The sequence below is a fragment of the Chlamydotis macqueenii genome, chromosome 6 (genome assembly GCF_036417535.1).
Source record: "Chlamydotis macqueenii isolate bChlMac1 chromosome 6, bChlMac1.mat, whole genome shotgun sequence".
In the NCBI taxonomy this organism is placed as follows: Eukaryota; Metazoa; Chordata; class Aves; order Otidiformes; family Otididae; genus Chlamydotis; species Chlamydotis macqueenii.
The window spans coordinates 30,267,409-30,282,427 of NC_141561.1; the positions used below are offsets into that span (position 1 = coordinate 30,267,409).

The 15,019-nt window shown below is 38.5% G+C and overlaps 1 protein-coding gene across 1 annotated transcript in view; it reads right to left on the bottom strand.

The window, feature by feature from the left end:
- Positions 1 to 15,019, bottom strand: part of LOC104483252 (aldehyde oxidase 2) — a 44,928-nt gene that overhangs the window by 25,267 nt on the left and 4,642 nt on the right. The window contains exons 5-16 of the mRNA XM_010124968.2: positions 14,331 to 14,457; positions 13,265 to 13,326; positions 12,712 to 12,798; positions 10,554 to 10,634; positions 8,056 to 8,200; positions 6,755 to 6,847; positions 5,322 to 5,473; positions 4,512 to 4,605; positions 3,320 to 3,429; positions 1,798 to 1,982; positions 1,382 to 1,544; positions 1,097 to 1,189 (exon numbers count right to left, since the gene is read on the bottom strand). Coding sequence (XP_010123270.2) covers positions 1,097 to 1,189; positions 1,382 to 1,544; positions 1,798 to 1,982; positions 3,320 to 3,429; positions 4,512 to 4,605; positions 5,322 to 5,473; positions 6,755 to 6,847; positions 8,056 to 8,200; positions 10,554 to 10,634; positions 12,712 to 12,798; positions 13,265 to 13,326; positions 14,331 to 14,457 — 1,392 coding nt within the window. The remainder of the gene's footprint in view (positions 1 to 1,096; positions 1,190 to 1,381; positions 1,545 to 1,797; positions 1,983 to 3,319; positions 3,430 to 4,511; positions 4,606 to 5,321; positions 5,474 to 6,754; positions 6,848 to 8,055; positions 8,201 to 10,553; positions 10,635 to 12,711; positions 12,799 to 13,264; positions 13,327 to 14,330; positions 14,458 to 15,019) is intronic.

Here is a 15,019-nt window from a genome sequence, read left to right on the forward strand (position 1 = left end):
CCATACTGCTTCTGATGGCATCCTTGTGCAAGCCATGGTTTTACAGACTTCAGCATCAACACTGCTTCAAACAACCATATTTCACATTGTTTATTTCAGAGAAAACATATCTGAAGTTAGGCATATATTCAGGGATCACTCTTAAGTCCTTCTTGCCCATCTTCCTAAAGAGATAGGTAAATTAATATTCTGGTCAGTGTTGACTAGACTAAAAAATTGTGTTATCCATGTTTTTGCTAATTAAATTCCCATCAACAATCCTCTCTATTACTTCAAAGACAGTCTGGAATTGAAAGCATTTCAGACATACTCAATGAAAATACAGCTTTGTTGTTGAAGTGCTGATCATTTGCATTAACTTAAAACAGACTTTTTTCAGGGACAGTGAAAATCTTCCAATCTATTCAATCTATTCCAATCTATTCCAATCTTCAAATCTTCCAAACATAATCTATTTATGCTTTGGTTGGGCTTTCACTGAGTAAAGAGTTCTCTGTAAAATATATCTTCTCAGTCTCTTAAAGAAGAACAAAAGAAATTCTTGGCCGATGCTTGAAGTTTTGATGGAAAACTGATAAGAAGCAGCAAAAGTTTGATTTGAAAAGTTTTTCAATATTGCAACAAAACAAAAATACAAGTGAAAATTCTTGATGAAATGTGAATATTTTTAAAGCAGAAATCTTCTACTGAACAAACTTTTTCACATGCCAGCTGTATCTCCTTTTCACACTTTGCAAATAAATCTTTAAGGCTTGAGCAATTACAGAGATGCTGCAGCAGGTTATCTCATTTATTTGTACTGAGGCCCACTCGACAGTTTCTCTAAATTCTGCTGAGTTCTTGCATAGCTGAAAGCTGTGCCTCTGTTTCAGCTGTGTCTGGACAGCCTGATGCTGCACACTCCTAAGGGCAAGGAGTGCATCTGCACCCTGAGATACCTGTAAATGTATAAAACAATAAAAGATTTCCCACGGGGTCAACCGTTTCAGCAGTTTCACATTACAATTAGTGGAGGCTTAGAAATGAAAAGTTAGAAGGGCAAAATCCTCAATAAAATAGAGGGTCTGTGGCAGTTCCAGCTACAAATACAGCTTACCTGATAGATTTGGACACCCTGGGGAACACCACTTTCCAGAATTCCCAAAGCACTCATCTTCTCCTGTGAGAGCTCAGCATACCTGAAGGGATACTGAAAGGGAGGTGATGTCAGAGCAGTGTTATCAGATCCGTACTTCTAAAACAAAACTTTTCCCCTCACATATTTTGAAACAAAGCCTAGCACCTTTACGCTTTTCTGTCACATTCCCAAGCCTTTAAAAAAGCAGGGTTTTCCTGCAGCCGGTATGCTAATGTGGGTATGCAATTCTTGTCCAGTCCTTACCATCTGATATAAACCATGTAACACTTCCAGGTAAAATCTGAAAAGGAAGCTGACAAGCAGAGTTCTTCTATATTCTACTTTTCCACCCAGAGCTGATGGAGGGAGAACAATTTCCTCCAGCACCAGTCTGCAAGCTTTGTTCAGCATCTGATCATTCCATTGCCTGGTAGAAAAATAGACTAACATGAACACACACTTCTTTATAAATAACAGGCAGCTAAAGCTATTGTGGAGTATGTGGCAAGTAATATGTGAATTAGCATAAGTTATATCAAGAAATAACCTATTTTTGGGGAGGACAGGTCAAATATAGATTGTGAGAGGCTGATGATGGGATCTCCACTAGCAGAATCAAGCAGACCCCATGCATCACACCATGACTGCATTTACATTTAATACATTAAGATATCTGGTACCTTCCTATGAGCTTCTCACAGGACTTTCTTGCACTGAGTGTGGTTGAGCCAATGCCTCCATATAAAATACTCAGATCTACAATGGTGTCTGTGCCTGGACTGAAGAGGACTCGCATTCCAGAATTCACTATGGAAAAAGCATTTTTCTGCCTTTCAGCCTGTCTGAAGGCTGAAATAAAGTCATCCTAATGGAAAAAAAAGAAAGGAAAACTTCCATCAATGGAAGAAATTGATTGAAAATAAACAAATCTATTATTCCTTGTATTTTAGGTGTTACCATTTTCCAGAGAAAGCAACATTTTTAAAGAACATTTGCTAGAATTGCTGTTTCAGTTAAACTTTTTATTTTTCTTGAAGTACTAAGCTAATCACAGACAGACATACTAAGAGGGGGCATTATTTGAGTTTACCAACATGTAAGAAAACATGCCAAATTTTAAATTTTATCAGCAGTTTAATGAATTACTTCAGAGTGCTGGAAAAGCAGTCCTGGTATAAGCAACTTCATATATGGCTGGTACGTTCTTTAAATTGAATTCCGGCTTAGAAAATAGTGGTTTCTTCTCCAGGACATGGAGGCCCCACTGTGCTAAGGAACCTGAGTTTGTGAACATTCTACACTCAGAGATTCTAAATTTTATGCTACAGTAATGACATTTACAGATGGAGGCACTAGAAACAGCTGGGCTTTCTATTGTCATAAATATTTTGTTCTGGAGACAAATCCATACATTTTAAAAGAAAACATAACAGCAGTTTCGTTCATGATCAGGCACAGATGAGTCTCTTGAAGAAAGCATATAAAGTGCCCTTTCTGTAGCCTCAGAAAGGAACTTCAGATTCAGATAGCCACAGAACTTTTAAATTACGGGTTAGCAGGTTAGCTCTGCCACTATGAGTATGTGATACTGTCATAACAAATGTAAAACTCAGGATTACACGCTGAACAGGGAGTCTTGTCAGAGACAGAAAATCCTCTCAACAGGATTTACATTGCCTCACTGAAGCAATGTTCACTTCAAGCTACCCAAAACCAAATGCTAGTAGCTGACAGGAGCAAGAGGGAGAAGTAACAGCCAGGTTTCCATCTACACTTTCAGTTGACAAGTCTTGCAAAAAAGTGCATGTGCCTTTTTATTGTGTCAGCAGAGTTAATTAAAAAAGGTGATTCAGCATGAAAGTGAGCGGCAGGAGCAGCCTCTGCAAAAAATGGTGTTAATTTCCTGTGGTGAGGCTGCTTAATCTCACATGTTATTCATGTGACGGCTGACAGATAATTTTCCTGCTCTTCAAAGTGACCTTTTGAGTTTGTCAGCAGTGCTATTGTATTTTCTTCATTTTGTTATCTCCGCCTCTGCCGTTCTTAGGTGCAACTGTCTCTCTCTGAAAGGCAAGACTCTGAAAAACCCTCTGTGGTATCTTTAGTTCTGTGGCACAACTTGTCGTGGGACAAAGCAGGTTGAAATTTCTTTTTACTTCTTCATTCCTTGTGAATGAAACCTCTAAAACATCCACGTCTTACCTTCATGGAGTATGGGATGAGAACAGAAACAATGACCTCCTTGGGCATTATGTCTGCATGCTCACAGCCAGCAAGAAATTGATCATTTAAAAGAATCTGCCGTTCACCATCTGTTGGAGAAAACTGTAGTCTGTTACTGAATGTGGAGCAAGAAAGAAATATTTCTACATTGCAGATTCAAATTTCACTGAATCTGTGCAAAAGAATGTATTAAGGCCAATATGGCCTTAGTACAGTTAGGTCCATTCAGGATCTAGCCTTAGACTGCTAAATCCTTTGAGTGGAAAGGCCAATCTTTATGCTACATGTTAAATGTAATTAATTTCCCTATATGAATGCTATAGTCCCCTATCACACAGAAAATACTGAGTATTTTATACTTGCTAGAAAATATATGTCTTAAAAATGCTAATAATATTTAGAAAATCAGTGATTTAGGTTTAAATATGGCTATTCTGTTTCTGCTCGAAAGCTCTTAGACCATAAAACTTGAAAGCACAGTAAGCTTTTAAGAAATTATCAAGTACTGCGATGAGATGGAGAATCAGCCCTGTACATCTTTAGTTCAAAGACAGTAGAAATTGTTGCCAAGATTTTCCAAAGTACCCACAGATTTTATGTGACAAGGGTGAGACTTGCTTGGGCTTGCTTACTGGAAGAGTTATTTAAACATGATGAACATGTGTACACACACACACACACACACACGTGCACGCGCACACAAAAGTACCAGTGACTTCGAGAGACCTTTCTATGTGCATGGCCCTAGACAACGAACCACAGTTTTTCTTAAAATGAAATAGACATAACCAATAAAAGCAAAGAGCGAAGTTACAAGATAAAGCGAACCTGTCTGAGAAATGGAGCAATATAGCCAAAGGCAATGTAGAAATGAGGCCTTTCTACCTGTCAGGCCTGCCCACTTCGCTTTAATGAGATTGCTAGATATCGTTTCACTTTGCTTTGTGAAATGGAAAGACAGTGTTTTCTACTGGCAGACACTTTTTGCCAGTTAAAATGACAGGCAAATACCAGGATAATGTTGTCGTCCATTCAGCAACATGTACCATTCTAATTCATCTGGGAGATGCACAGTAGTATTTCACTCGAAAACTCTCACCTATAGCCATATTCACTACTGCAGTGCTCTGCCCATCCAGCAAAGATATTTGGCAGGGAGTCCAAAGCTTACCTTCTGATGCCAAGTTGAGGACAGATTTGCCAACTGATAAGATTGGGTTCAAGTCCCAGGATGACCCCCTGCTTACAATGTGTCCTCCTAAAGACTTTAACAAACAGTGAGGTTATTTTTAGGCTTGCCCTAATAACCCCTGTTACATGTAACAGGGATCTGAATCATAACCTGATTTTATTCACTTAAAAGGCCTGTTGGAAGAACTTATATTTGTTTTGTTCAATTTTAACTGAAGTTCTACATCTGTACTTTTTAATATGATTTAATTTATTGTTCCCTTCATAAGTCCTATCTCATATCATCTTTGTTGAGAGAGACCAGGTTTACTCTTCTGCCCCCTGCCCTCCTAAGAGATGGCCATTCCCTTAATTAAAGTAAGAAATACTGGTAAGGTACTGAGGTAAGAGAATTTTAAAGGAAAATCAGGGAAGATCAGAGATGCCTAATAGATGATGGGTAATCAGCTATGCATTGATAGTCAAGCTAAAGTATGACTGGCTGCAGGATGTGCAGTATCTTACCAGAGAACCCCACTTTTCTCCTTTGCTCAGCCTCTTTCAGTTCTCTACTCAGCCAGTGAGCAGGAATACCAAGAGTTTCTCTGGTTACAGTTCTCTGGATATCTGGTTCTGCTAACTAGTGTAGGACTCCCAGTTATTTCATACAACTTTTGTGATGGTATCAATTACTTGGCATTACAAGGCACGATCCCAGCCTCACCCAGCGTTTCGCCATATATTTATAAGCGACATTCACAAAGATATGTGTGTAGTGTTGTCTTATTTACTGTCACTGCGGAATACATACTGCCATGCTCCTGATCTGTTCTCCAGCTAGAGTTTTCAGGTGCTGCAAGAGAGCTTGGTAGATCTTTGTTTTCTCCTCTGGAAGTTTTGAGACTGCCTCCATCAGGATGTCTCTGAGCTGGGCCAAGCAGCAGGCAGCTCCTATTACTAGCCCTGAGATCAAATGAGTTGAAATAGTGAAATCACAGTGCCACAATATAAATGCAATAAACAGCTGATAAGGCTTCTAAAGATTCGCTTTTGTACACAGCTCTTTCAGTATAAAGACAAAGAGAAATGCTAGCAAGATGCATTTTATATTACATGCAATAAGAAGTGCAGATACTATTTGCTTATTCAGTGGTGGTTGCTAGTATATACACATACCTGACAAATACACATTGGGTATTTGCACACATAAATGCATAACCCTTTTTTCGTGCTGCATATCCCCAAAGACATAAACAAGAGTTGACTCATTACAGTCAAGGATGACCAAATTATTGCAATCTACCAAGACCAAACTGCAGACACTTGATCATACTTCCAGTAGAATCAGAGAAGCCACTACCATGGACTTCAGCGAACACTGAAGTAAGCCTGCAGAGAAGTCTTCAAGTGTTGTGTAGTGTTTTTCCCGAACAAAGGGGCTGTGTTCTAAAGAAGTCTTTTATTGATGGATCTGCTTAAATGAAGAATTGCACTGATATTAGCACAATAATTTGAAAGTATTTATAATTCAGTAACTGCTGTAAATCATGGAGCTAGGAGAACAGAAGGAGAGAAAGAGGCAACTGTAACAAAATGTTAATTTATCTAATTTTTAATAGCTTGATTTCCCATAGGGAAGATGCTGCATTTCATTTTTTTGCTACAGGTGTAACGCCTCCACTCATGGAGGTGATGTGCCTACCAGACTGGATTCTTGACTGACGGACATTAGCACAGCCCTTTTGATGTCAGTGCATCTGTGATAATTTCTATTAGCAGAGAAATCAAGCCCAGCCACTCCAAAGAAAATCTTGTGATATTTTGGATCAGAAATTTATGTCTGCGTATTTTGTGTTGAAAATCTATCCCTAGCCTAATCAATGTTCTGCAGACTTTGTTAGATCAATGGTTGTGATAGAAAGGCTCAAGACCAGTGGAAACTTTAAAAAAATAAGGTTGACTTAGGGCCATCCCCTACATTTTCTGTCTGCAGAAATTTGAGATTTGAACAAATATATTTTCGCAGATAAGTTTTGTGAATTGTCTGTCACAATTCAGAACATAGGTGAGCTGACATACTGGTTAAAAGGCTTAGTGAAATGAGTGCTACAGAGAGAAAAAACCCCAAACATTCCATACCAATGAGAGTTAATAGATCTTATTGCTTCTGGTTTCAAAATACAAAACCCAAGTTAATTCAGTCTCCACTGTTTATACCGTCCTGAAGGTAATTTGGAAACTTACCATCATTTGTGCTACTCACTACATGCATTTCTGGAATCCTAACAGGATGGAGAATGATTGGATGATAGGCACCATGGCAATTGTTTTTGAGTCCTGAAAGGCAAAGTATGATAGCATGATTGGAGATCTGTTTAAAGAATTAACCATATTCCTTGACACAGAGACTGAAAAGTTCAAATCCATTCTAACCAAATAGTCTCAATGTCTTATGGGTTTTTATTGTGCAGTATCTTGAATATCATATTTTACTGCTTTTACTAGGTCCACTTCACTGCTTCTTTCAGCAGTCCAAAGACTGATCTGAAGTTCAAAATTCAATATTATTTTTACTGACTCTTGCTCCTTGTTCCTTTGGACTGGTTTCTGGCCCTTTCAGAGTTCACCTCTTGCCTCAGAGCTATACACAATTCCACACCTACTTCATCATGTTTCTAGGTACTTGCTCCACCTTTAGCTATGAGCCACATAATTCCCTTGTTCTCTTCTTGTGCAATGTCTTCAAAAAAAAAAAACCTGTTCCTAAACTTGTTTATACATGTAGTAATTAGATAATCTCATGACCTCTCTCTATTGTAAACCTCAGGCTTTCTATGGTAGTCCTCTTTGCTGTTCAGTAACTGTTTTAGAGCCTAATCTGATAACAACAGAAACCTTTCCCTTGATGTGAAGGGACTTGAAGTTTTTAGACTTAAGATTTGTCACCTTGCCAAGTACTGCATCATAGGAGTATATTACTAAATAAATGCTATGCCATTTACTGGGCAATGCATAGATAACTAGAAGACCCACAGGGTTCTCTTTTGATCTGTGCCTTTACTGACCCAACAATGGAGGAAATATTCTTACTAAATTCCTCCTGACTGATTGTTCCCTCAAAAAAACCATCCTGACAATTTATGAAAATAAAAAACCCACCATCCATAATATACAAAAACTAGCCAGTGCCTGGATCTCACGGCATATGAGGTTACTGTGCCCTTTTCATGGGCATTTTTTATTTTGTGATGCTCAAGGTAATGTGGATGTGGCTCTCATTGGCATGAGTGAGTCCTTCCTTTTTACACAAATTGCCTCTCTGAGGTTACCAGGAGAAGTTAGGCAGCACAAATCCTGGGCTCAGGTGATGGTGATACTAGTCCTGATCTAGTTATTGACATGCTGCAAAAAATCAGAGGAAATTACATTGGCCTAAACATTGAAGCACAATCACTGCAGTGAGAGAATGCATTTAGAAGATAATATGCAAGATTATGTGCCTACTGCATAATCCTTGTGTCAAAAGATATTTTGTCCTTCCATACCCACACTGGTGTTCCCCACAACCAAGGGTGCCTTTGGATACTTGGCTTTCAGCTCCAGCAGCTCCTTCAGGTTAGTGGGAGAAATCCATGTTGTTCTCTTGCCATGGAAAATCAGACTTGTTCTTTGCTGCTCTTGAGCCATTCTCTATGGTGGAAATAACAAAGATTTGATAATTTTGACTAATGTCAATATAAACCACCATCCTGATAACTAGGACACTATGTCATGATAGACAGTGAGAATTAATAGGGCTTTTCATCTGAGGTTCCTGAAGTGCTGTGCAATGCTGAGCTTTTACTGTAGCTGTATTATTGCTCAAGAACCAACTAAATGGTAAGAGACTAACTTGGGAAGAGACACACTAAATGAGTGGTAGGAGAAGATTACCCTTATGTTTTCCTTTCTCCTGTGCTGATGATTGTGAAAGACACCCTTTGTATATTATGTAAACAATAAAGCAATGTGACTGTACTTTGTGGGAAATCAGGATGCCAAAATTTCACTGCATACGTGACAGAACACAAGAAGTGTATTTTCTTAGTCAGGGAGGATCACTGCATCCCCATTTGCTGAGTGTCTTGTATCTACCATACTAGACCCAGACTAATTTCTACAATATGTAAGATTTTTTTTAAAAAAATTAAAGTACCTACTTTCCCATTTGTCTGCAAGGACTAATCTTTTTAGAAATATTGTCTCCTTGGGATGACTGATTGGTATTCACATTTTCATTTAATTAAAGTGTTTTTCAGACACCTCCTGTCTTACAAGTCTAAATAGATTCTTTTTTTTTTTCTCATGAGAATACCATATATCCTTTTTTCATGTTTGACAAATGCCACATAGAATCATGTTTTCAAAATATGCAAAAGCGATCACTAAGAAGCACCTGTCTTTGCAGACAATGCAATTAACAAACAGACCAGTGGACAAGCCAAAGAACTGTCGCAACTATGGACTGGTCTTCTAGCTAAAAGACATTCCTGAAACATGAAAAAGGAGCTATGTGTCTGTGGAACCAGTCATAATCCTAGTGGTGTGGGCACCCCTAGGTGTCTGTCATTAATCTATCACTAAGTATTACTGCCTAGATATCTTCACAGCTGCATTGCACATGGTTTTTCTAGTACTCCAGACTTTTAAAGCACATTCACCAAGCAGGTTTAATTTCTAAACATGGAGTTTAATGCCCAACCTGTTTAAATCTAATGAGAGCTTGAAACAGACTCCAAGGGGATTTGAAAAAGCTCAGCATAATAAATCAAGGTCATATTAAAGACCTTTTGTAGCCTGGAAGAGCAGTTCACTCCTGCTGCAACCAATATGAACATGCAGAACAGATGACAGGACCTCCTTGCTGGGGGAACAGCTTTTTGAGCCAGCAGCAGTTTAGTCAAGATCTTTAATCCAAGTAGAAGAGTTGCAAAATGTCCATTTAATACATGCATTCTTAAAGCATGGGTTTCTCAAAGGCAGGTCAAGTAGCAGAAAGGCAAATCTGCCTTCCACTTCATTATTTAATAAAGAAGCTTATGCCCTACTATGCATGTTCTGCACTGAGATGCAATCATTAAACAAGGAAGTTTTACTCTGTGACAAATGTTTACAAAACAAACTGCCTTGCAGCAAAGCATTCTGTAATGCAGCAACAAATTTAAAAAATCATGCCATGTCTTCCTAGAACTCAAATGAACTTTTGTGGCTCTGAGGTGGTTGTGTAATTGCTGAAGAAGTGCCCACAAATATTTGTAAGGGGAGTGCAAACAACGAATTTCACAAGAAGCTGTTGAAACACGGGTGAGGATTAAAAAAACAGCCTGGACTTGCCTGCTTGGATTCTATTCAGTCTGGTGTGGGTAAATCCTGCACTACCATTTTCACAGCTCTCTGCTCTTGCATCTCTCTAGAGATCACGGACACTTTACGCCTCCTCCTTTCAAGTTTCCATCTGTTCTTCTATCACTTTCCAATAACTACTGCAATAAACCCTCTTCTTCTCTCCTCTTCAAGTTATTTGCCTTTCCTGTGGACCTGCAGCATTTCCCACGTATAAGTCCAGTCTTAGGTTGCTGGGGTCTATGTTTCAGTTGGAAGGAAACAATGGGTCCTGTGGTCACTTAAATCCAACAGAGAATCACAAGACAAAAAAGGTGGAGAAGCTCATTTGGGAACTTTCCAGGAAAATACTGTATTCCACCAAAAAAAAGCCAAATAGTCCAAACTGAAATGGTTCTGAGTAAGGAGTTCTCTTGGGAAAAGCCTGGAAACAGCTTTGTTTCTGGACAGGCAAACAATTTTTTTTTTTTTTTAAATATGAGCTATTTGTAATAATAACAACATAGAAATTATCCACATAGCAATGCCTCATTATATTTGACTAAAACAGATCTTTTCTTTTCATCTGAGAATACATCTTTCAGCTTAACAAAAAATGTAATGTTTTCAACATCTGCAGGAACTCAGTCATGCTTCCATGACAAAAATCAATAAGGCCTACCATTAGTTCAGGAGGAAATATAAATTCCTGCGTTGGATCCATGGGTGGGAATTCCTCTGGATTGCAAAGACCTGAATGAATCTGCAAAGAAATCAGGGGGGGGAAAGAAGAATGCATATTTTCAGAGTAAGTTGCAAGTGTTTGTCAACAGATGAGGTTCTTTCTTGAGGTGACATTGAGTTTTGACACTTTATAGGTTGGATTTCATTAAAAAAATCAAGATGACCAAATTGGTTTTTAATGTTTAGTTCTGTTACACCTATTCACAAACTACTCTAAAGACAGGAGACTATCATACTAATCACTCTCAAGCCTTTGTTTGAAATCATGCCTCAGGAAAGATCTTGCAGTATTTCCTGAAACTGGTCATAGCAAATGTGTAGCGGCCACACTGGGTGAAATGTCTGCTGTGGAAAAATGCAGTGCTGGATGGCATAGTTAGGTTTTTTTTCATAAACCGTGCCTGTTAAGGAGCTTTCTGACAAAGAGAGTTTGAGATTACAACAAATAACACAGCAGTGCATCTGATTAGAAAGACTTCTTTTCTGCTTAAGGAGAGCCTCTCCACCCTTGCATAAACACTGCAATAACTGAATGCTGACAGCACACCATAAAAATTACTTTTTCTAATTGTTTACAGATTATTTTTTTCTGCTGAGGTCTCTTGTGAGGCTATGCATCTTCTGAGCTTTCAGAAGCTTACGTGAAAGGAGACTGGCTATGCCTTGTTACCAGCACTGGTTAATTTTTTCTGCCTCACTGATTTATCTTCAGAGTCAAAAATCTTATCAGACCAGATAGCAACAGGTCTCAAATACACTGAATAGGAAAAGAGATCGATATATCCTAGTCTGTAGTCTCTTATCCCTTCCCCAAACAGTCATTGTCTCTGGGGACTCTGAACAGATCATGGCCATGGTAACGATAAGATCTGGCTCTGGATGACCCAGCCTACTGACTGACTCCACTGAGAAAATGGCAAAAAATTCTGGCTGTCCTTTGATCTTCACAACAATTAGGCACCACCTGTTTAACTTGGATGAAAGCAACAATGAGGAATGCAAATCAGTGAAAGCCAAATAAGAGAGCATCCAAGGTAAGTGCTGTTTTGGAACTGGCAACTGCTGCGTTGCCATATTCATGCTTCAAAAACCTTGGGAGCAGCTGGCTGACAATTCTCAGTTCTTAAAGGGGCAGGGACAATACACACATGCAAAAATGTACACACACATCCAGTTACATGCCTTAGGGCTCTAGGATTTCTCACTGTCTAAACAAGTTTTCCTTCAGTCACCAAAGATATTTTACTTTAGAGGCTCCTTGAAGTTTTTAAGTCAGAAGAAATTTACCCAAGGAGTTCAATTCCTCATCATGAAGCAAGATGGAGTCATATTAGGGCACTGTGGCCTCTTCTCGCAGGTGGATGAAGATAACAAGTCCTGAGATGGACATCGGGAATGGAGGACATTTGTGAAGGCCTTATGTGTACTGGAGTTCCCATGTGTACCCTTATATATAATAATTGTGGAACCTTTACCAGAAGAAACATGAATGGGGTAACTTCTGACTTTAGAATGTGCATATGTAGACCGAGAATAAAATAAAGTGTATTTTGAAGCAATATCAATGTATCAGTTACTATAGAATGCAGAAGAATGAGAAACTTCTTCCCAGAAGATCTTGGAGCCACTAACACACAGTAACACTTATGAAAGCCTTTACAAGCACAAACTGACATTGCACGGGAATAGCTTTGTTTCATCTTCAGAGTTGTTGTCTCAAGCACACAGAAACAAGCCATGCTGGTGGCTGCAAAACTTCTGTTAAGGGAGTTCAACTTCACATCAGCTTTTTTAAGGAAGGTGTTTCTGATCAACAATTTTCTTCTCACAAAACAAAGTAGACTTACATGTCTAATATTGAAATCCACATCCTCACTGGAAAATGTCACTAAATAGGTCCAACCTGTCTGCATTCTGACTACACAGCAATGCAGTGCTACCTTTCTGCAGCACCAACAGCACAGAGCATGGAGTTCAGTTTGGGCTAAATGCCCAAGGATAGAAAAGTAGCTGCTGCCATAGTTCAAGATGGCCCTTTTCTACAAATTTTATAATGCAAATAGGAAATAATGAAAGAAAAATCTAATGTAACTTACCTGAGCTCCTGTAGAAGATGAACACACACATTCTTCCTGATCCAAGCAACACTGTCCAGTTCCTCTGAGTTTGCAACATGTTGCCTCCTAAAGAAATCATATCCTACTCTATAAAAACAATGAGGCAGCTTTCTGATTTACTTGTAAATTAATTATTTGATTCTTCCTGTTCCAAAGCAGATTTATTCAGTCACTTGAAATTTTTCCTTCAAACCATAAGGCCCCTAGGAGTGAGCTGCCTTTGGGTGCTCAAGAATCCATGAAGTAAATGGAAAAAACTCAAAATTACTTAAGTGATGCCTGAATCAAGCCATTGGAACTGATGCAAAGGAATCTTAAGTGCATTGTAAGGGTACATGTAAACCTGAAGTCAGCAGCAGCTGTAAGTGCTCAGCACATTTAAAAACTAAAAGAGCCAGATTTCCCAAAGTTTCAACCAAAAATAATTTTCAAATGAAGCTAGATTCTGGGTAGATACTTCCAGGAGGCTCAGCCTTTTCAGATACCACCAACCATCCCAAAATAAGAAAAATCTTTTAAAATATTGACCTACCCTAGCAAAAGATGTGTAGCTGTCTATAATTGGCCTGTATCCTGTGCAACGGCACAAATTACCTGAAATAAACCATATGATAATCAATCATAAGGAACCAGAACAATGTTTGGGAGCACTGACATAATTTGGAATGGTCTGGCATCAAACCTGTAGATAGGAAATGATGAAATTTATATCCCTACTCTCCAATGGGCAAAATTATATCTGTAAAAATACAAAATATTATTTTAATAGTGATTATGACGTATTATTAACATTTATTATTTTAAATAAATTTCTAATAATAATATGAATTATTTTTATGAATGTATGTAAAAAATCAAATTATGAAAAGCATCCAAAAGTAAATACTATGATTACTACTACTACTACAGTCTTTGGGCTTTTTAATCAAATAAAAAAATCTACTGCCATCCATCACTATAATGGTTTTTATATACAATTAAGAACAGTACTAAAATCTCCACTGGAATTTCTGGCAGTTCTCTCATGAAGTCAAAATCTTGTGATGGGAGGGGTCAATTATTTTGGGAATTATAGGAGTGTTAGCAAACTTCAGACTAGAAAGTGAGTGAAGTTACTTCACCTAGCATAGTAAATCTTGCTTGAAGAGCAGTCAATGTTTCAGTGGGGTAAAATGTCAGTAATCTATTTCCCCTCTAACTGCTGAAATCTATATTAGAGACTTTATATTATGCTAGGTGAGTACTTACACTGCAGACAAATCAGAACTTACTTTTTCACTGTATTCGTTGTAACCGTGTACTCATATTGCACTATATTGAGCCTGCTGCTGGGGGAGGGTTATAAAAACAGGCTATTCTAAATGCAGCGATTTTCAGAAATATTTAGCCCGTGCTAAATGCCACTGTGTATCCCATCTGAAGTCTCCACTGTGAACCACCTTTTAAAGATTTTGATAGCTGCCTAAACCACCATGGCTATGACAAAATATCGCTTTGGAACATCATCTACTGCTCTGAGTCAAATCATATTTATGACATTGTCAATCAAACATTTATCCCTTCACTATACTTTTTACAATTTACTCTCTGAAACCTACCATCGAGAGCAGAAATTATCTGCTCCATGGAAGGTACCGCATGGTTTCTCAGTAAAGCATATATGGACATCACCATTCCAGGGGTGCAGAAGCCACACTGGGAGCCATGGCATTTGGCCAGCCTTTCCTAGAACAAAACAGAATAACAGGCTCTGAATCTAGGATATGTCTTCACTGGCTTTTTGGAAGAGCCATCTTCAGGTATGTCATCTACAGGCTGTAGGCCAGTACAAGCATTTTGACTATCCCACTACGACCATTCATGTGGAAAATGCTCAGAGCAATCATTTAGTTAAAGGATAATACTCACTCCTGTTTAGACCCTCATGATCCTAATTCCTTGATATAAGAACAGAATAAGGCCAAGATTTTCAGTTTAAACATCAATCACATTAAATATTTCTAAGCACGATGGCCAGAATACAGAACATCTCAGCCAGAGCTTCAGCACAGACCAGTCCCAGAGTCAAGACCCTTGGAAAACAATATTGAGGAAAAAAAGAGGATGTTTAGGGAACATATTTACATCTATGTGATCTGAGTGTGGTTTTCAGGGACAAGCCAGAGTGGAGGAAGTAAAGAACTGACCTAATCCAAAGGAAATCTCTGGCATACAGGGAAGATGCATCTAATTTAATACTTGTCAGTTTGATTGCCACCTGGAGTGACTGATCCTCTGCTACACCATG